General features: G+C 43.5%; 1 protein-coding gene and 1 non-coding gene across 2 annotated transcripts; both read right to left on the bottom strand.

Annotated features, from left to right (window-relative positions):
- Positions 1–199: 199 nt before the first annotated feature.
- Positions 200–1897, bottom strand: LOC105894585. Its single transcript, XR_006152706.1, has 3 exons — positions 1790–1897; positions 781–891; positions 200–559 (listed from the first exon to the last, which is right to left on the bottom strand). It is a non-coding gene; the product is annotated as an uncharacterized LOC105894585 (transcript).
- A 2248-nt stretch (positions 1898–4145) lies between these two features.
- On the bottom strand, positions 4146–22330 carry dhx29 (DEAH (Asp-Glu-Ala-His) box polypeptide 29). The gene is made up of 27 exons (XM_031577454.2): positions 22025–22330; positions 21807–21877; positions 21582–21695; positions 21349–21478; positions 20974–21116; positions 20721–20858; positions 20505–20631; positions 20208–20369; positions 19741–19918; positions 19506–19626; positions 18633–19289; positions 17718–17861; positions 17183–17359; positions 15973–16113; positions 15622–15766; positions 15208–15325; positions 14466–14550; positions 14295–14383; positions 14031–14159; positions 13810–13885; positions 13299–13523; positions 13043–13179; positions 12346–12436; positions 11909–12211; positions 5626–5757; positions 4963–5059; positions 4146–4466 (listed from the first exon to the last, which is right to left on the bottom strand). The coding sequence occupies exons 1-27, from the start codon at positions 22179–22181 to the stop codon at positions 4411–4413; spliced, it is 4143 nt and encodes a 1380-aa protein (XP_031433314.1). The 5' UTR covers positions 22182–22330; the 3' UTR covers positions 4146–4410.
- Positions 22331–22494: the final 164 nt, after the last annotated feature.

Raw genomic sequence — 22494 nt, 5'->3', positions numbered from 1 at the left:
CTGATGAGTCAGTGTCAGTTGTCGGAGTGGTTCTTACTATCTGAAGTCCACAGAAAGTTCCGTAAACATTGATCGTGTCTGATTTTTGGCCCTTTGTCGGGTCTTCTTGGCTGACCACTGAATCGGCCTCTGGCTGCTGAAGGTCCCGCTCGATGTCCTCCAGATACTGCTGTAACTGAGCCTGGAGCAGCTCGTCGTCGTCTTTCCTCCTTTTGGCGTCGCCGTGGTAACCCACTGTATCTTCTGTGATGCTGTTGTGTGCGCTGACTGATCCCGAGTCATCCTGACAGGGCCATAAACATCTTTTCACTCCAGCGTATGGGCTTGCAGGCCCAGGATTTGGGCATTGGGCAGAGTCAGAGGGAACCCCGTGAGGTATTAGGTGTGGGAGCGCTGATGAGAAATCTTCTGCATGCTGTGAGTTATACACTGCAGTACATTCCCACTGGAGTTCATCTAAGCTGGGTGATTGCAGCTCTGTTGGTGAACAACCCAAACCATATGATGACTGTGAGCAAGCATCAGCTTGTTTGGCTGCTCCTGGTGACGGTGAAAGTGTCTGTAACACACACACACACACACACACACACACATACACACACACACACACACACAAGCAAACAAAAACATAATAACTATAATGAAACACCAAATTTCCAACGGAGCTAACATAATAAGTGTCTTAGCTTTGTGCCACTGTGCATCATGACTCAGTATCACACCCTGGCTTAAGGGCATGCATGAATCATATAGTATTTGTCGTACGACCACTTGTCTTACATCTAGTAGAAGAGCCAGACGCTCTGCCTGCTTGGCCAGCTCCTTCAGTTGGGAATTCTTCTCCCTTAGTGCAGATATCTCGTCCTGTTTTCTCTGCAAAGTTGTGTGTAACTGTGGAAGACGAAATAGTTTTACTCGGTGACACATACAAAGAAGGTTTTAATACAATGTGAGTAACTCACTGAGTAGTTGCCAGGAAAGGTGCAACAATAGCCTAACAACACTGTCCTTGAATTATGAACACGTCCACTTATAATCCAATAGCCTAAAACACTGTCCTTGAATTATGAACGCGTCCACTTATAATCCAATAGCCTAAGACACTGTCCTCGAATTATGACAACGTCCACTTATAATCCATCCGTATTTGGTCATCTAAATATCTATCCCTCGTAAGTGTTGAGTAGATAACTACTGTATAGCCATTGTATCATGTTTCACCATTCCAACAATTCCACCAAGACTGTCAGTTCAATACCACAAAAGGACCAGAAAAAAGGATGCCTTCTCCTGCAAATACTATTATTCAATGTTGTGCTTTCTTGCCTTATTTGTATTGCATACAAACATAAAAAACAATGTAAAAAAAAAAAGAGTGAAGTGAGTGGTTCCCAAAGTGTGGGGCGTAGGTTTTTAGGGCGAAAAAAAGAACGAGAACCCTAAACAACCAACTACTGGTCAAATTAAGTATGGCAGTGCACTTATAGCATAGTAACCTGTAACTAATGGTTACTCATTTGGTAATGATGCTGAAAACACGACACTTCCACCCAAAAACGTGCCCACGTTGTGAAATATACTGAGTACCACACCAGTGAGAATTTCCTTTTGAACAAGAAACCATATGATATACACTGAAAACTGTTACTAATAACACAAGAGTAAAGACAACTAGCCTACAGTTAGACAAATGAGGGTGACTGATAAGGGAGTACAGAGAAGTGGAAGAACTTCTCAAAACTCACATTGTCACATTGTATGGATGTATATTCCGCTAGATGTATATTACCTGTCTGTTCAGTTTCAGGGTATCATTAAAATCTGTTTGCTGTACAGCAACATCCAGGCTGAATACGTCTGGCGCTTCCATTGAGATCCGAGGCATCCATTTGGTTTGTTCTGAACAATAAATACAATGACCAGATCATAATGCATTACATATATAAATAACATGAATCTGGATTGTCTCAGAGTACAGGCCTATTTATGGGTTATGAACTTACACATTTACTACTGAAAGTTGGACTGTAGGCAACTAAGTTGAGGAAAAGACTACACTACAACGGCACATTCTGGTGTTTCTCGAATGATAATGTATAGCCTACCCTGATATACGAATGGATGAATTGTATCTAGGAATATATATATGATATGATAATATGATATTAAAAGCAACTCTTACCTGTGATGAATTCAAGAAGGGCATCGTTCTCAGAGGAATCAGCGACAGTGTCGTTGTCTCGCTTTACGAAAAAAAAAGACATAAGCAATGAATTCAACAAGCACATGAAACTGAGTGCGTGTGAAGCTAAAATTGCCTGTTTTACCTGAAGATGGGCTTCATGAGAAGGCACGTGTGTATAGAGGCAAGCCTGCATTGCGGTCTGTGCCATTAAGCTGAGCAGTGGAATGATGCTGGCAGTTGGAGGGTGTGAGTGTGCGGGGTCACGACTTGGCAGTTGTCGTCAGGTGTAAGTTTGGCGTCGCATGCCTTGACTCCCCGCGCGCTTAGTAGCGCCTGTGGATTTCTCGCGGACGTTTTAAGCGCCATTTCAGTACCACTGTAAACACAAACTTTCCTTTGTCTTTAAGTAACAACTTGTCTATTTAGCCCGCTTTGAAGAAATCCAGCTCAATTTAAGCCGTCACAATATCTGACTAGGCTTTTATGGTTCTGATGCCTTATAACTAAAAAAAAAAAAAACTTTTAAAGTTTCTTTGGAGAAATGTAGTGTACCATAACAAGGCAATGCCCTTACCTCTCAATTATCAGACTGCTCTCCCAGCATTGTGTGTGTGTGACTGAATGTAAGGAGGCTTCCTTCTGCTTAATAACTTAGAATAACTTTCATACAGGTGTAAACAATTGGTTGAGTTTCTTCTGTTACATGGCAACTAATTTAATAGTGTTCATTTCTAAAATAAGTAAGTTACCTAATCAAATTTTACATGTAGCCTACTTCCTGCTCAGAGGTGGCAATGAACTTTAACTAACGGAGGAAATGCACTGGGGGGCGGGTGTAGGCCACCCACACTCACATCTCAATCAGCATGTTTGTTATCTTCAGGTCAGCAGTGTTTATGGTGAAAACTGTTTGAGGGCACAATAGGTCATTTGAGGTCAAACGCTTTGCTGTGAGTTGTTAGCTTTCTCCTTCAGGAAATACAGTTGGAAATGTAAACTATCCCACACACTTAAGAGTACACAGTGACATAGAGATTGTGTTAAAAAGTAAAGACAGCGGAAAGATACAGGAGATTGATGGGATGCCTCCATGAAAGCCGGCACTGAGGAATGGCCTTTGTCTAATACTGAATGGATACTGAGGATATTCTTGGCTCACTGTCAAAGTCTGTAATAGTAGCCACTTTTATGTAGATTGTTTTTCTTCTGATAGGACTATAGGGGTAAGTGTTCTAAGTGATCCACTCATTACATTCTCTTACGGGACCCATGGCATACACACATTTATAAACTTTCCAACCCCTTCCCTTTTTTAACCGCAAGTTTTTCTTCTTAGCATGTTCCTATTAGGAAGAGAGGGATGTGATATTTTAACCATGAAGCTAGCCTGTAGCGTAGTGAACAGTGGACTCAAGTCTCCTTTGAAGAACAGAATACTTGGCGGCTGTAGCCATGGCAGCTGTAGCCATTGTATCTGATTCACTGAAAGGTCTGGTCATCGATCACTCAAATCAAGCGATGAACTTCAGAGAACCACATAAATCGGCACAGATTTGGACCAATCATGTTTAAGTTCTTCTGGCATGTGTGGTGAGAGCTGCAAATAAACTGAATGAGTATTGTGGTAATGTGCGGTTCAAATGCTGTTTATGGCCAGAGAAGAATTCTGTTAAAGAATAACTTCCGGTTTTATAACAATACATTACAACCACAACAGTCATAATGCATATGACAAACAGAGGTGAGATGACATAGTTACACATTATAGGTTTTCTTGTTGGAGTTCCATACATGTAATTTAGTAAACATTATGATTTAAGCAATACGAAGTGCATTATAACAGATCACGTGTGGTTTCCGGCTGCGTAGGAGCCCAAGACATTGCTCTGCATCCTTTAGTTGTAAACAGAACCGTTAAAATGATTTGTTTGAATTCCAGAACATTCTAAAGGCAGCCTGCTGATTTGTTAAAATAGTTTTATTCCCATTTGGCAGAGGAAGAGAACAAAAGAGAAGACAAGGCCTCACAGCATCTCATCTTGCTCTGGATAATCATTATGACACTTTCATCTCCCACGCAGACCTCCTGAGGTCTGCCACTCCATACAGTCGAATAATCGTTAATGTCATCACTCTATCCAGCTGACCGGTCCAACATAATCTCCCGGAGTTCTGCAGAGACTTGGTGAGACGAAGATCTTGCCTTAGATCATGTTCGGTTCAGGTCAGATCACATTCTCGCTCTTGATCAGCTCTGTGATCATGTGTATGGTCTTCTCATCTGCGGACAAAGCAAAGCAGATCCATCCATGACAGCGTCCATTTAATTCAACTCTTCATTTTCATTTGGCAGCCAACATGAATAACACTATCTCTAAAATACTATTGGCTTCCCCCTTCATACCACCCCCCACCCCTAATGGAAACACAAATATTTAAGGTGCAACCAGGCAGATAATAAATCTGACAGCATATACTTTTGTTGTTGGTTCACTGACTAATACATTTACATTTAGTCATTTAGCAGACGCTTTTATCCAAAGCGACTTACAAGGATGTATACACATTTTACATTTACACTGATGGCACACTGCACATCAGGAGCAATTAGGGGTTCAGTGTCTTGCTCAAGGACGCTTCGACAGGGAATCGAACTAGCAACCTTCTGATTACTAAACGACTTCTCTACCTCCTATACCACTGTCGCCCCCAATAGGCATAATAATAATACACGTAAAGAGTGTGATATAAAGGATGAATAACAAACAGGGAAGTACCTTCCAGATTCATCTTGGGGTTCTGCAGTTTCTTCTCCAAAAGCGAGTCGATTAGACTTCGCAAGAGTTTGAAGATCACTCCAATCCTCACTGGGGCCTGTGAAAAGGTCAACAGGAAATGAACACTCACATCACCAACACCTCAACCATATCATTCACACTGCTGCAGCAGAAGGACACAAACAACCGCTTTATTAACTGTGAGTAGGTAGCGTGACAATTAGACAGGAAATGTACTTTTAGATGTATTCATTTTGCAGACGCTGCTACTCGAAGCAAGTGAGGCATAATACAAACCAAGCCACTGGAGGTTAGGAGAATAAGATTATTAATTATTATAAGATTAATAGATAGGAGGATTCATTATTGAGAATACGTGTAACAATACTCCAACTCAATCAAGCTGACATCAGTACCACTGAAACTGCAGAGTGGGAGCATGAGGGTGCTGAATACGTAGAAAAATGTAATACAAATATGATATGACCAAATAGTTGTATTTGCAATGAGTCGTGCTATTTTCGGCTGTGCCTAAACCTCTATGACACATGGCAACGTTGTGTCAAGGGGAAATCTTTCAACTCTACAGTCTTGCGTAATTCTGAGAAACCTCCGGCCTGAGAGAGTTTAAACTGTTTCAATGACATGAAATGATTCACAGACCTGGAAGTGAATCCAGCTGTCCACCGAGATGAGCCTCTCACGATGCTGGACAGTGATGTCACCCCCAAAGAGCAGCATGGGGAAGGGAGAGATGAGGGTGGTGTCCCGGAGAAACACCTTAGAGTACTTAACCTGACGTAACACCAGGGAACAAAGACATTACTTAAGCCAAGTCAACAGAGAAGTACTTCCTTTGCTGTGGGTTAATCATTCATTATTAAAATACATTAAAATACTGACCGAACTGATAAAAGGTAAACAAGGAAACAGATGATGGCATGGCATATTCACAGAATAAAAAAAAGACATACACAAAGTAGTTTTCATATCTTAAGTTTTTTTTTTTTTTTTTTTTCAAAATGTGTTTATTGGTTTTTCTTTTTTTCCCCTTCCTTTCAAGGAAGAACAAGTTACAAATACAGTAAACATAAGAAACCAGCTACCTGACAAAAAATAAATAAATAAAAAAATAATAATAATAATAATAATAATGATACAAATAAAATAAATTATATAAAATGACACACTCAAAACCAGATGGCACGTTCATTGGTACATTGGCAAGGGGTATTTAGACAGTGGGTTGCCCATCGATTGTACAGGGGTAATGTCTGTATGGTCACTTTAGAGCCCTAAGAAATTGAGGGCCCTTTACAAAGTCCAAGAATGAAGTCCACATTTCTTCAAACTGTGCATATTTTCTTTTCAGTGAATATGTTATTTTTTCCATGGCTATAACTTGTACAATGTCCTCTAGCCAGCCTTTGGTAGTCGGCCTCTGTATAGATTTCCAACATTTTGCAATAGTCCGTCTGGCTTGTAGTAGGCTTAGGGTAACCATCTTTCTGTTAGCTCTGTTGAGATTAATGTCCTTTGGTATGAGTCCCAAAACGCACATTCTTGGGCACATAGGAAGAGTCGCCCCTGATGTATTTGAGAGTGTCTCAACAACCTCCCTCCAAAATTCTAGTACTTTTGAACAGGACCATAAACAATGGAAAAGAGTCCCTTTATGCGTTTCACATTTAATACATACATCAGGAATATTCTCATTGAAATGATTCAAAAGCTCAGGAGTGATATACAGCCTCATGGACCATTTATACTGCAACAGTCTGAAACCTGAATTAGATGATTGTGTTTGTGATAGGGTACAAATATTTTGCCATTCAGACCCAGTTATCTCCTCCCCTAAGTCTGCGCACCAAGCAAGTCTCTTGTCCTCTGATGTCTCTGGTGACCCAGATGACAAAATCTTATAAAAGATGGAAATAAGTCTTCTCTGGTGAGGGCTTTTTACAATTTTTCTACTGCTGAGAGGTCAGGTATTGAGAGCTTTTTTTGGGTCTTATAGATGAAGTCTCTGACTTGTAGGTATTTGAAGAAATGTTTAGCGGGTATGTCAAATTGTTTTCTGATATCTTCAAATTGCATGAGAACATCCTCCTGAAAGAGATCTCCTATTTGACCAATACCTTTGTCTGCCCATAGTTTAAATCCCTTGTCTTTTGCCCCTGGATGAAAATTGTTGTTTCCCCAAATGGGTGTGAACTGTGATAGCTTAAGGGGAACCTTTAGGTAGCTATGAATGTCATGCCAAACACGAATGGAGTTGGAAACAAATGGGTTACCTGCGAATTTCTTTAGTTTATCCGGTTTATCTGAGTATAGATACATATGAAGAGGTATATTGGCTGAAGTCTCTCTTTCCATTTCCACCCATGAGAGGGATGGACTGGGTCTGAACCAGAAGGAGGTTGTCCAAAGCTGGCATGCCCAGTAGTACCATTTGAGGTTGGGGAGTTTCAACCCTCCCCTGTCATATGGCAGATATAGTAGAGAGAGGCGTAATCTTGCTCGTCTGTTACTCCATATGAAATTTCTGAAGACTTTAGTCATATTTGAGAAGAAGTTTGTTGGAGGTGGAAGTGGTATGCATTGGAATAAGTAAAGAAATTTAGGCAGGACATTCATTTTGAGGATATTAATCCTGCCAATCATTGAAATTGGCATTGTTGTCCATCTGTTAATAAGGTTAGTCACTCCTGATATCACTGGGCTATAGTTAGTGGATACAAGGTCCTCTGTTGATTGAGTAATTTTGATCCCCAAATAAGTAAAACTAGAAGTATTCCTAAATGTGGTTTGTATTGGGGGACAACTTCTCTCTGATTGTTTAAGAAAGAGGATGTTTGACTTGGATTCATTCAGTTTATATCCTGAAATTGATCCAAAAGTATTTATTAATCTAAGGAGATTTGGAATAGAGCACTTTAGCTGGGTCAGGAACAAAACTATGTCGTCTGCGAATAATCCTATTTTATTCTCCACATTCCCTATTGTGATACCTGTTATACTGCTGTTTTGTCTAATTGCGATTGCAAGTGGCTCGATTGCTAATGCAAACAGAAGGGGCGAAAGGGGGCACCCCTGTCTGGTCCCTCGTTGGAGTTTGAAGGGTTGGGAGGTTAAAAAATTTGTCATGACTGACGCGCTTGGGGAGTGATATAACATTTTCACGCACTTACAGATGTATTCCCCAAACCCAAACCGCTGAAGCACTTCAAAAAGATAATTGTGTTCCACCCTGTCAAACGCTTTTTCAGCGTCCAGGGAGACTATTGCTGTGTCTGGGCTTTCCTTCCTCACATCTATAATATTTAGTAGTCTTCGAATATTATGGAAACCTTGACGACCCTTTATGAAACCATTTTGGTCAGAGGTGATCAGAGAAGGAAGATGGTTTTCAAGACGTCTCGCAAACACCTTTGCTATAATCTTAGCATCTGAGTTTATTAGTGAAATAGGACGATATGACCCACATTTTATGTGGGGTTTATCTGGCTTTAGAATCAGTGTTATTAAGGCCTTTGATAAGGAAGGTGGTAAATGTTCAGCTTCAATTGATTCGACTAACATATCAAAGAGGGGGTGGCACAAGCATCTCCTTAAAGCATTTGTAGATGTCAATGGGTAGACCAGAAGGACCGGAAGCTTTCCCTCCGTTCATATGGGACAGCGCTTCAAACAGTTCCTCCTTTGTAATGGGAGAGTCTAGCTCCTCTTTAACCCTTTCCTCTAAAGTTGGAATGGAAAGCTGATCCAAAAAGGGGTGTAGGTCATTAGTATCCGGGGACTCTGACGTATAAAGGTTCATATAATATTTTTGAAAAGCTCTGTTAATTTCTGCTGGATTAGTTGTTGTCCCACTTTCAGTTTCAATCTCAGTGATAGCCCTTTCATTTTGCAGTGTTTTAATCCTCCAAGCTAGTAATTTACCCGCTGATTCTCCCTGATCATAATACGTCTGCTTTAACCGAGTGATACTGTTTAAGGCCTTACTTGCTGTGACATTATTATATTTAGCCCTTAATTCTGAGAGCCTCTGTAGATTCTCCGGTGTATTATTCACTGAGAGCTCCCTTTCTAGGTCTTTAATATCTTGCTCAAGTTCCGTCATAAGGAGATGGGTCTTATTTGTATTGCTACTAGTATAAGAAATCATTACACCTCTAATATAGGCTTTAAAGGCTTCCCATCTAATAGATGCTGAGGTTTCATCTGTATTTGTAGCAAAGAAAAACTCAATATTCGTTTTCACAAAGTATAGAAAATTCTGATCATGTAGCCATCTCGGGCTAAGCCTCCACACTGTTTGGCCCCTGGCATGTGAAGTGAGGCGGTAATGCAAAAACAATAGGGCATGATCTGAAATAACTATTCCTTTGTGTCCACAGTCCTGTACATTGGCCGCAAGAGTCACAGAGATTAAAAAATAATCTATGCGGGATTGTGTTTGGTGTGTGTTTGAGTGGCATGAATATTCTAGTGTGGTGGGATTTCTAATTCTCCAGATATCACAAAGATGCAGCTCTGACATGAAGTGGCCTATCACCCTTCGGGTATTTGTGTGGGAGGAGTCATTTCTCGATGAACGGTCTAGAAGGGGGTTAGGAGCACAATTAAAATCTCCACCCATAATTATTTCACCTCGAAAAGAGGAAATGGTCATGAAGAGGTTCCTAAAGAATGTGGCATCGTCATTGTTGGGCCCATAAACATTTACAAGAATCATTTCTTGATTCAAAAGAGTTCCCCCAACCACCACAAATCTACCCGCAGGATCCTGAAGAAGTTTGTGAATCCTAAAGGGGACTGATTTATGGATAAGGATTGCTACTCCTCTTGCCTGTGAAGAGCAGCAAGAAGCTAGAATTTGCCCAGGCCATCTCTTCCTTATGCGCACAATCTCATCTGGCAATAAATGAGTTTCTTGGAGAAATATGACTTTTGCTTGGAGGTGTTTAAGTCTGGACAGTATTTGTTTAATTTTAACTAATTTTCTCATACCCCTGACATTCCATGAAGTAATATTGAGAAAAGGGGCATTACTCATAACCCAGCCTTAGTAATATTATCATTATAATTTCAACTCCTCTATAGGAGACCAGTGTGCCATCAAACCATGAAAAAGAAAGAAAAGAAAAAATAGTAACAAACGCCCCCTCTCTAGAACAGAGACGGAGCTCTTCTAAATTCCTGCGCCCCCTAATTGCACAGACCCCACTCACACTCTTGCAATACACTGAAATTCCGGACAACTTGCATTGATCCTTAACTAAGGAGCAGATACAAAACATTAAACACATTTGGGTGGAACCCACGTCCGGCAGAAAGAATTACGTATAAAAAATTTAAAGTATACCCAAGTATGTGTGATTATTGACCCATGACATTATGTACAATAAAACCAAACGTATTAATACAATCAAACCGAGGGCCAGCTATAATACAGCCAATGTGATACACAATACTCTTATCCAATAAAGCTTAGTCTAAGTCGTTCATTATTTTGGATCCAGGCGTGCTAGCAAAGTCTAGCTAGACTCACTCACATAATTGTCCCGTTCAGTCTGAGACCGTTCTGTCTCGATCTTTTGGATGAAGGCCTCTACATCTGATGGAGTAAGAAACGTGAGCAGTTTACCCTTGTGGTAGATTCTCATCTTTGCTGGGAACTGTAATCCAAACTCAATATCCAGATTATGCAGTCGGCTTTTCACACCATCGAACATTCTCCTCTGCTGCTGGATCTCCGCGGAAAGGTCTGGAAAAAACATCAGACGGTTCTCTTCGAACTGTAGCGATTTCATCTTGCGAGCAGCCTTCATCACTCGGTCTCTGTCGGCCAGCCAGCGGAATTTCACGAGGATCGCCCGAGGAAACGGTTTTCGGTTTGGCTTGCTAGCTTTAGAAGTTGCTGCCCCTGGAAGCCTGAATGCTTGGTCGATGGAAGGTGGAATCGGGAAATTTTCTTGACCAAGGAGGTCGGGTAGCCACATGTTGAGGAAGGACACCAGGTCACCTTTCTCTGTGCCCTCTGGCAAGCCCACCAGTCTCAAATTCAGGCGGCGCTGGCGGTTCTCCATGGTCTCCACTGATCTGGTGAGTGCTAGCATCTTTCTTTGAGTGGTTGCAGAAACGTTAGCTAGGTTGTTCAATTGGTCCTCAGCGGAACTTATACGGGTTTCTGCCCCACTTAGTCTTTCGGAGAAGGAGTCTAAGGCTTCTTTGATCTCGTGGTTTGAGGTGATAACTTCTTTGAGCTGGGCAGAGAAGTCTTTCCGAAGAGCGTGAATAGCTGCTAAAATTCCATCCTCCCTAGCTTGGGTTTCTGGGGCTTCAGCTAGCCCATGAGCTAACTCCAAATCGCCATCTCTCTTCTTCTCTTTACCTCTTGAACTGGGTTTACTCGACTTCATTTTGGATCCTACTAATATCTTGCACTTATATTACTCGACTAAGACTTTTTACAACATCAAACGAACAGGTTTACTTTTATATGTGATATATTTCACCGGAGCACATGGGTTCTGCGACTTCTCACGTCCACGTCATGACCGGAACCCATATCTTAAGTTTTAAGACTGTTAAATTGTTCCCATAACTCAATTGGTAGAGAAAGTTACTAACACGAAGGCTTTGGTTTGTTTGTTGTACTGATAAAATGAATACATGTGCTACGGAAATCGCTGTGTATAAAAAGCTGCTAAATTAATAAATGTAAATTTTAAAGTAAGATGTCTTTTTTTAGTCCCTACAAACTATGGATTTTTGTAGTTGCTGTGGTGTGTTAATATATAACTGTACTCATTTTTTAAAAAGAACTGAACAATTGTAATTGTCACCCCCTCGAAAACGAGATGCTGCATCTCAAGGGGTTATCCTCCAAACAATACATTTCAATAATTGCTAATTGCTAAGATCAGCCTCAGCAAACTACCTTCTCCTGGTAGAGCAGCCAGCCGTGGGTCTGCAGGTTGCGGTTGACCGAGGAGGGGTGGACCAGAGCCTTGCCCTGGGGGGTCTCCGCCGAGCAGGTCAGCCGCTCCTCCACGTCCACGGAGGGCGCGTAGAGGATGCGCCCCACGCTGTCGTACAGGCCGGCGGTCAGGACCGCATTCAGAAGCGACACCTCCCTCCTGGACAGAGGCCCCTCGGATTTGTCCTGGGGACGCTCGCCTCGAGGCTTGGAGGGAGAGAAACCGGCCTGCTTCACCATCCGCATCAGGTCCTGTTTCACGTCCTGGGGTGGGGGGGAGGGGTAGGGATGACAATCACATACAGCAGAATGGCACTGGTATAAGCAATTGTTGGCTGATTGTGTGTTAGTAAACCCTTTGACCTTTTATTTGCGCTCTTCGGGTTCGTGACAATTACCTCAATGGTGATGAGGGCAGTATGGTTCAAGAAGTACTTCCTGCAATACGCCATCCCTGTTCTGGTTCCCTCGCTGCACGCATTTCTCCATCTTCAGTGGAAGTCCACGACAGCGAAAAATGCCATTGAAGATAAAAAAAAGTGTCAAAGGCCAAAGGAGAATTCACTTGGATGTACTCATGAGAAGCTGTACAATTCTATCAGTTCATTTCTTTTTATGTTTCTAATATGTTCTCTGACTGTGGCCAAACAGTTAGAGAAAATGTATTATACGACTATACCTTTTTTGATCAACACAAAATGATGCACACACATTCCATTTCCATTTTGATGGAACACTCAAGATGTCTATTTAGATGTCTATTTAGATGTCTATTTAGTTAGCGTCTCTCATTTTGAAGATCCAAAGCAGATTGAGAACAATGTGTGCTCCATTTGGTAACTACTAATGAAGCAGTAATGGGACACGGTTTCACCATAACTGTTGTGTTGCTTGAGTGCTTATGTGCATTTCCAAATCTGTGAGCCTTGCCGCTCATTTCGGTTATGGGAAAATATCTTGCCATCTACATGGACCAATAGAGTATTTTCCGAGAGGTTCATCTTGAGCAATTATTTCCTCTTATCGTATAGGGGAATTTAGTATGCACTACCTAGCAACTTTGTCTCTCACGTAAAGGTTCGCACTAGCACGTACCCCAGGTATGCCTTGTACATAGTGAGGTGATCGGAGTTAGCAACCGCTAGCGCTGCTTTAGCCAGGTTAGCCTCCTCCTTGCGTCCCATGGGAGTAGAAAATGGTGACTTCTCTGTTATTGCTGCTGCTATCGTGGCCTGAAAGCAAACAAATATAAAGCATTATTTTAGTTTAGCGTGTATGGCATCCAAGTGAATCAAGCTCACAAAAACGTACAGAGAAAAATGATTTAAAAGCTTGGCAAACTTGAACTCACAATGGGTTCGAGGCAGCCCAAGATGGCGCCGAAGATGAGCATCTTGCCGATCTTGACGTTGACGGGTAGGGAGGCGAGGTGGTGGCCGAGGGGGGTGAGGGTGTGCTGCTCCGGGTGGCAGGCGCCGATCTTCCTCAGGAGGCTCACGGCGTTACAGACCGACTGCTGCTGAGGGGGATCCAGGGCGCGAGACAGGAAGTCCTCGGGCGAGCCATACTCACACTTCTGCAAGGTGGAGGAGGGGAAGCACAGCAGATTTATAAGTGGGAGTATTTACTAAATGTATCATGCATGTAATTCTGTCATGAGTGAAAATCCTAAATGTACAGATTTCTAAGTGTGAGTATTTAGTAAGTATATGCTTGTGAGTATATGCTTGTGCCTCCTAAAGAGTTCTGGGTTAATGATGTGTAAACGTTTACAACCTTTGTTTATCCAAGCAGACAGAGAGATAGAGAGACAGTATATACAGACAGGTTTCACAACATTTGACAAGTTACAGAAACATTACCATGATGTGAAGACAAAGCTCTTCCAGGGGCATCCTCAGTATCTCGGGAATGGAATAATCTAGAAAGCCGTTGAACCTGAGAATGGGAGCAAACCAGCATCACAGAGGTTAAGACCGGTAAACAGTTAATAGTATGCGACACTATTACAGGTCATACAATGATTTACTGGTTGGTGGGTGGTGTTCTTTAATAAGGATGAATGTCACCAAGTATCTCAAACCTGTATTGGGTGTAGAGTCGGAAGCAGAAGCCCTTGCGAACACGTCCTGCTCTTCCTTGCCTCTGGAGGGCGCTAGCTTTACTCACAAATGTCTCCACCAGTGAACTCATCTGACTGCTCTCATGGTATCTGGTGAATGAGGAGAAGTTTTAGTTTTTTCTGCAAAGTGATTTAATTTGGTTTATATTTCGGTAAACAAACAGGAACTGAAGTATACATTCCGAACTTAGCATACAACCCAACCTAAAAACAAGTTGATCTTACTTGTTCTCCTTGGTTTTGCCAGTGTCAATGACGAACACCACATCTGGAATTGTGACTCCTGTCTCAGCAATGTTTGTAGACAGGACAATCTGTCCAAAAAAGGAGTTGTTAAACTATTTGTCCCAAAAACAGCTTGTGAAAATAACATTGACACAAAACAAGCTGCAATACCTTCCGCACTCCGGTAGGTGGCACTGTAAACGCTGCTGCTTGATCCTTAGAGGACAGTGTAGAGTGGAGGGGTACCAGCCTATACCTGTGGAATAAAGTACTTTAATCTTTGTTGAACTCTTAATATATATACATTTATTTTTAAGCTATTTGTACTGTTTTTAGCTAGTTGTACTATTGTTGTGTTATATGTTGTTGTTGTGTTATATGTTGTCCCTCGTCACACCAACAGGAGCAGCGCTCCAAATTTTGTTGTATGCGAATACAATGACAATAAAGGCTTTTCTATTCTATTCTATTCTAAAGGCAGTCAGGCACAATGAAACCCTTCAGACATAGATATATACAACTGCACACATGTGCTGAAAAGGTGATGCTGTTCACAACCACAAACAACAGGGTGTCAGAGCTTGCACAAATATAGTTAGGGAGAGGATAGATGGGTTTACAAACTTCTGTGTGTATGTGTGTATGTGTGTATATGTGTTTATGTGTATATTTGTATATGTGTGTATGTGTGTATGTGTATATTTGTATATGTGTATACTGTATGTGTATATGTGTTTATGTGTTTATGTGTATATGTGTATATGTGTATACTGTATGTGTATATGTGTATGTGTGTTTTTGTGTATGTGTGTTTATGTGTATATGTGTATATGTGTTTATGTGTATATGTGTATATGTGTTTATGTGTATATGTGTTTATGTGTATATGTGTATATGTGTACAAAACAATGACCTGTCTTTGCGGAAGCGCTTGTCTGAGGACAGAAGTTCATACAGCTGCTGGATGTGAGCGAGACCCGGCAGGAACACTAGCACTGCGCCGTCCACTTCAGTGAACTGGGGAGCCTTGTCTGCAAAGTCATTTATAAACGAGGACAACCTTTAACCCCTCCCCAGACATGGAAACAGTGTGCTTCTGCAGTTCATGATACATGTTATGCAGCGTTAGCCTGCTAAAGCAGAGAAAGCCTTGAAAATATCTACTGCTTTCTTCACAAGCTGCTAAAATCTCTGTGCGAAATTATAACGCCCAAAAGCATACAATGGTGATTACCATTTTTAAATTCATACGAATTCTATTTAGACCCAAGAGTGTTCAAGATTATGCTCAACGGCAGCCTGTCGGGGGTCTGTTGCTCTTTCTCACCCAGGTAGGCCAGAAGCTCCACGGTGAGGTCCATGTTGAGTTTGTGGGGATTCATGTACTGCAGGGCGTGGCGGGTCCGGTTACTGAAGTGGTCCAGGTCGGGGCCCAGAGTCCAGCCAGAACCAGAGTCCCTCGGAATCGCCTCCTGAGAACGACAGAACACACGCAGGCCTGTCAGGCAGGTCCAGTCCAGATGGGCCGATGGGATAGTGTCTGTTTCACTTGACCACATTAAGACACCGTGTTTGTAGAGGATCTGTTGCGTCACACGTGGGGAGATTGGGTAGGGAGAGGAAAGACACGGGCAATGCACTGTTTCCAGCATGAGGGTCAAGGGGTTAAGGGTCAAACCTGGTACTGTACGGTCTTTCCTGCCCTCTGCGTGACATTGAGGCTGACTTCGTCCTCGTCCTCCAGGAACCTCTGGCAGTATTCCGAGTCTTTCTCCAGAACATAGCCCGTCTCCTCCACAATATCCTCCACATGGAACACCTGAACACAAAAACAGCTCAGGTCTCAGCGTGGCCGCCTTCATGAACACTAAACAGCACAGGTCTGAGCGAGGCTGCCTTCATGAACACTAAACAGCACAGGTCTGAATGAGGCTGCCTTCATGAACACTAAACAGCACAGGTCTGAGAGGCTGCCTTCATGAACACTAAACAGCACAGGTCTGAATGAGGCTGCCTTCATGAACACTAAACAGCACAGGTCTCAGCGAGGCCGCCTTCATGAACACTAAACAGCACAGGTCTGAATGAGGCTGCCTTCATGAACACAAAACAGCACAGGTCTGAGAGAGGCTGCCTTCATGAACACTAAACAGCACAGGTCTGAATGAGGCTGCCTTCATGAACACTAAACAGCACAGGTCTCAGCGAGGCCGCCTTCATGAACACTAAACAGCACAGGTCTGAATGAGGCTGCCTTCATGAACACAAAACAGCACAGGTCTGAGAGAGGCCGTCTTCATGAACACTAAACAGCACAGGTCTGAGCGAGGCCGCCTTCATGAACACTAAACAGCACAGGTCTGAACGAGGCCGCCTTCATGAACACTAAACAGCACAGGTCTGAGAGAGGCCGTCTTCATGAACACTAAACAGCACAGGTCTGAGCGAGGCCGCCTTCATGAACACTAAACAGCACAGGTCTCAGCGTGGCCGGCCTCATGAACACTATTTATGGAGCTATCACTCAAGAATGTAAACAATAGCAGCAGGGGATTGTTTTGAGAAGAACAAAGCATGAGTAAGAGATCTCACAATAAAGAGCACTTTCAGACAGTCGAACAGTACACTGTCGATTTAACGATGTCAGTGAACAAACATGAGACGTGTAATTTTGCCCTGGGACGCCATCATTGAGGTAAATCCCAGAGAGAAACATTGTTTCTCTCCATGATTAATGTGCCTGAGGAGAACCCAATGTGTATGAACACTTGAGTTTAAGCACTTATAATAAGTACACACGCAGACCCAAGTGCTCTGTGGGAACCTTCACTTAAATTGAGTGTGTATGTCAGAGTGACTGTTATGTTTCGCTCCCCCCCAAGGCTTGCCTCAACAGGAAAGGTCCTGCCGGGAATGGAGATGACGGGGCAGCGGTTGAAGTAGTTGGCAAACTTATCGCAGTCCACTGTGGCACTCATGAGGATCAGACGCAGGTCCGAGCGCTTCAGCACCAGCTCCTTCAGGATGGTCAGGAGGAAGTCCGACTGGATGCTTCGCTCGTGGACCTGGGGGGTGGGGGGGGCACACACATGATAAGCATCCAACTGACACACAGTCACTGATGGGAAATATCCAGTTAGGCGGCAGACAAAAGTCTAATGTGTTCAGCTGTGTTCTGTATACACAGAAGTGTATAATTAAAGCATGCATAATTTAAGTGTATAGAAACATTTACTATCCGTTATCTCCCTGTTTCTTAAAAGCATAAGTCTTGTAACTCAAATACAATAATCAAAATGATACCCTCAATGTTGACTAATAATGAATAAGTATTGAATCGTCATGGTGATACCCTCAATGTTGTGACTAATAATGAATAAGTATTGAATCGTCATGGTGACGGAGTTGGTGGCTGGCTCTGACCTCGTCCACGATGATGTGTGTCAAGGAGTTGAGGAGGCGGTCCTGCTGGAGCTTCCGCAGCAGAACCCCGGTGGTGCAGTACAGCAGGCGGGTGGCGTCGCCCGAGCGGTTCTCCATACGGATCTGGTACCCGCAGAGCGAGGTCTGGAAACAAAAACCACCAGTTTAAAAACCAACAAAAAACAAATGAAGACTTTGAATCTGTATTATGCGAGATAAATGAGAATAAATGAGAATCAGTACAAGAAGGAGAGAAGGCTTTAAGATCGTAAGAGATAAGAAGCAGAGGAGATAGTGAGAAGGAAAAAGAAAGAAAGAGGGAATCAGAGACAGAAAGAGAGAGGGAGAAAGAAAGTTGTAGCATGGCACCTATTATTAATATTGAAACAACAACAGTGCTTCAGCAACATATTGACTCTTCATTTCCCTTACATTTCCTTCAGGATCAAGTTCCTCTGCTATCTACTGATCATCTCTCTATCCTCACCTTTGTATGTATGTGAATCTCAGTCTCCTCATCTAGCTATGTATGTGAATCTCAGTCTCCTCACCTGTGTATGTATGTGAATCTCAGTCTCCTCACCTGTGTATGTATGTGAATCTCAGTCTCCTCCCCTATGTATGTATATGAATCTCAGTCTCCTCACCTATCTATCTATCTATGTGTATATGAATCTCAGTCTTCTCCCCTATCTATGTGTATATGAATCTCAGTCTTCTCCCCTATCTATGTATATATGAATCTCAGTCTCCTCCCCTATGTATGTATGTATGTATGTGAATCTCAGTCTCCTCCCCGGTGTATGAATGAATATGAATCTCAGTCTCCTCCCCTATCTATCTATGTATATATGTATGTATGACAGTCTCCTCCCCTATCTATCTATGTGTATATATGTATGACAGTCTCCTCACCTGTCCCCCCGGGCCGTCGTCGCTGCCCAGCTCCTGGTTGACGCGGCTGGCCAGGCTCATGGCGGAGATCCTGCGTGGCTGCGTGACCACCACGCTGCAGCGCCGGCCCGGTCCCTGCCCCAGCAGCGCGTCCTCCAGGATGAACTGGGGCACCTGCGTGCTCTTCCCGCTGCCCGTCTCCCCGGCAACCACCAGCACGCGGTGACGCCGCACCGCCTCCAGCAGCCTCTCGCGCTGCTGGAACACCGGCAGCTGCCGCCGATCTCCCAGGAGCCTCTGCGCCAGCGGCGAGGCCCGCAAGCGTTGGAGGAGAGCCCGACCCGCCTGGTCCTCCTGCTCCACCTCCTCGCGGTCGTCTCTCTTCGCCGCCTCCCGGCTGCTGCAGCCGTCTCCGCCCTCCTCGCCGGCCAGGCTCTCCCAGGAGTCCTCCGGCTCGTCGCCCTCGGGGTGTGTGGGGTGTTCCGGGCCTGTCGTCTGGGACGGCTCGCTCTGCTGCTGCTGCTGCTGCTGCTGCTTGAGGCGTGCCAGCAGGCGGGCGATGAACTGGTCGCGGGGCTTGTTGACGGCCGTGCGGCTCTCCTCCTGCTGCTGCTGCTCGCTGTCACGCCACTCCAGCCACACGTTGCGGTAGGTGGGAGGAAGCAGCTGGTGCACCGACTGAGGAAGAGGAGAAGAAAAGAAAAGAAAAGAAAAGAAAAGAAAAGAGAGAATGTTTTTGCAATTATTCATGGGGTTAATTTTGCTCTCCAAAGAGGCCTAATAAGTAAGAACTCTGATTTATCTCGTATTTATGGAGTATATTGCACAGACGCAGCTTACAAATGTAAAACATTTCATTTGACATAATATTGCTAGAAGGCTTGGGACACGTACCTGTCCTTTGACCAGATTATAGAGGGCCAATGTGGCGCCCAGGTGTTGAGCTTGCATGCCGTCCTCAGTCAGGATGGTGGTGCAAACCTGGAGCACATCATCAGGTCTCTGAACACGCACACTGTCAAACAGAGGAGGGAAAATGGTACACTTACAATACTGCAGTGAAACTACTGATTACATTTTACAAGAACACTAACGAAACATGCTTGACAAAATGACTCGAATAACATACCGGCATCTCCAGTATCTGCCTGCTGGAACTTTCTCAAAGGATGGTGCTGGACTCTTGGGAAGATTTTTCCGTACCCAGTCGATCAAGAATTGTTTTGGAGACTTTCCAGTCCAACTACGTGCTGTGTAGTCAAAGTTACGGATATCTTTTGGCTCATTCTTCTTCGCGGCTGTCACCTCTGCAAAACATTTACAAAATGACGACCAGAACAGCTGGACGGAATCAGCGCAACACTAGCAGATAAAGAAAGGTTGCTGTTAATATAATTAGATAAAGCCTGAGTACTGACAACAAATTGAACTCAGACTCATTTTATTCACAACAAATGGAAGCAGAGAAGCCTCTTGGGTCCACAGGGGCTTCATCTGGTAACTGAGAATGTATCAATCTTTATTGCACTTAGACCTGTCCAGCTTGATCAACAATCTGCAAACACATCCATCTCATCATCACACTCGCTCGCTCACTTTTCTCTGCAGGAGGGGGCGTCTCTGCTTGCTCAAAAAGGCCAAAGGTCATCTCCCCCTTCCCCTCGCTTACGGGAGCCGGCTTCTTCTTCTCCTCCTTAGGTGTATCCACAACTTTAACAGCTGGATTGAACATGGGGTGGGCTTCCAGGGGCTTCATCTCTGTAAGTAGATCAGGAAGAAAGCTGGCCATTATTGCACTTGAGCCACGATATCCTCAAATATCTACTGGCATAAACTGGACATACCAGCAATGCATGGAAAATATCTACTTTTCAGCACCAGCTTGTAACAGACCTTGAAGGATGATCCTGATTCTGTCCTGGGCAGTCCTTTGTCCGGCTTTATCCTTCTTGGCCTTGGCTGTGGCGGCCATTTCTCGAACGTCATACAGCTGTGCCGTAAGCACCAGGTACCGGTCATTCTGCCAATCACAACGACATACGGTAAGCTCACACTGAAGCAAGGGATGATACAACTTCAACAGAGGAGAACCACCAGAATGAGCCTCACAGGATCAAACTTCTCATCCAGCTCGGGGTTGTGTGCAGGACCTCCCGTCTCCTCCTCTTCCTCACTCTCCTCGCTGGACTGCTCGGCGTACCTCAGGATCCACTCCTTCAAGTTTGCTTCGCTATCTTTCGCTGAAACCTAGCAACATGAACACGGAACAGCAGATTGGAGGTTTTTTTAATATGAAAGTGAACGGAAAGTAACCTACATGTGGAGTACAGACCTCTGTTTGTTTTGTTATGAGGGTGTCTACCTTATCTTTCGGCTGCTCTGGTTTTTTGCTGGCCTCAGTTTTGGGTGCTTCCTGCTTTATGTCTTCTTTGGGTGGCTGGAACTTAGGCTTGGCTTTGTTGTCCTCTTCATGCATCCTCTGACTAAAGCCTTCAGGGAGTTCCTCTGTGTGTGTGCGTGTGCGTGTGCATGTGTGTGTGTGTGTGTGTGTGTGTCAAAGAGAAAGAGGGAGGGAGGGAGAGAGCGAGCGAGAAAGAAAGAAAGAGAGAGATAAAAAGAAGAAAGGAGGAGAGGGAGTATGCATGATTACAACAAGGGAAACAAATGATGTCTGATGTGAAAAGAATAGCATAAGTTTATGTACACATTTTACACCAATATGCAATTTGTACTTTACCATCTCTAAGGTTAAGACACAACCAATCGAGTGCTGAATGAAGATCCCCTCCATACAGCATACTGCTCTTCATGGCCTCCTCAATATGTTCCGTCTTAAAGTGGAACCTCTGTAGGGCTGTGTACAGATCCTACGAACAACAACAACAAACATCAAAACAGTGAGTTGGAAAATGGTTGACACTGAAGTTCAAATAACACAACCAGTGAACCCTGTAACCTGATTTTACTCACCATAAGTTTCTTAGTGGTGATTCGTCCAGATATTTGACCTCTGTCCCCGTACTCTTGCCTATATTCGTTGATCAGTTTGATCACTTTTTTTTCCAAGTCTGGTTGGATGACAACCTTAGCAGCAGTGGGAAAGATGCATTGTAAACATCAAATTCTGTAAGCGTTAATGAATGGAATACAGAATTAAAAAACAAAAGCAACATTGCATATACTACATAAGCTTACTTTGAGAATGGACTTGTCAGACGCTACTCCACTGTCAACTTGGGGACTTGTAAGACAATATGTCTTTGGTGCTGTAAAAAAAGTTAAACAAGGTGTGATAAGATGCACAAAATCATCTCCGTGCACAACAGCCAGCTATGTCAACTCAAAGCAGTGAAAGAGCAAACCATACGAAGACTGTTACTGGAATATATAATCACATTGAAGAGGTGTTTTACCTTTAGCTTTGTTCTCAGTTGAAGGAGGTTTTGCATTGTTAGTTCTTAGAGGTTGTTTCTTTCCTGTGGATGGATCAGCTGTCCCGTTAGCTGCCATACTCACTGCAGCTGGAGGAACTGCTGGTGGAGCACCCGACTTTTTCTTCTTCCCACCCATGTTCCTCGCTTACCAAAACAACACGCAGAATAGGAACGTGGACACTCAGCAATCTTGAGGTTTAGCGCAATAAATGTCGACTTCTGTACACAAAACGTGGAGCATCCATGTTTGTTGTCAAAATGCCATCAGTAGTTGAACAGTCCCAAGCGTAATTGCTTTTTTAGCTCGCCAGCTAACAGGCTAACTTCATGCAGATGCAGAGCTAGGTCCGGCTCACTTTATCAATGGAAAAATGCGATCGGACACATTGAAATTAAGTTCACGCGTGCGATAACAAACTCTCCTGTCAGACCACTTTGACAAATCGTGT

Source organism: Clupea harengus, chromosome 12 (assembly GCF_900700415.2).
Source record: "Clupea harengus chromosome 12, Ch_v2.0.2, whole genome shotgun sequence".
Lineage (NCBI taxonomy): Eukaryota > Metazoa > Chordata > Actinopteri > Clupeiformes > Clupeidae > Clupea > Clupea harengus.
This window is presented reverse-complemented; position numbering and strand designations above follow the sequence as displayed.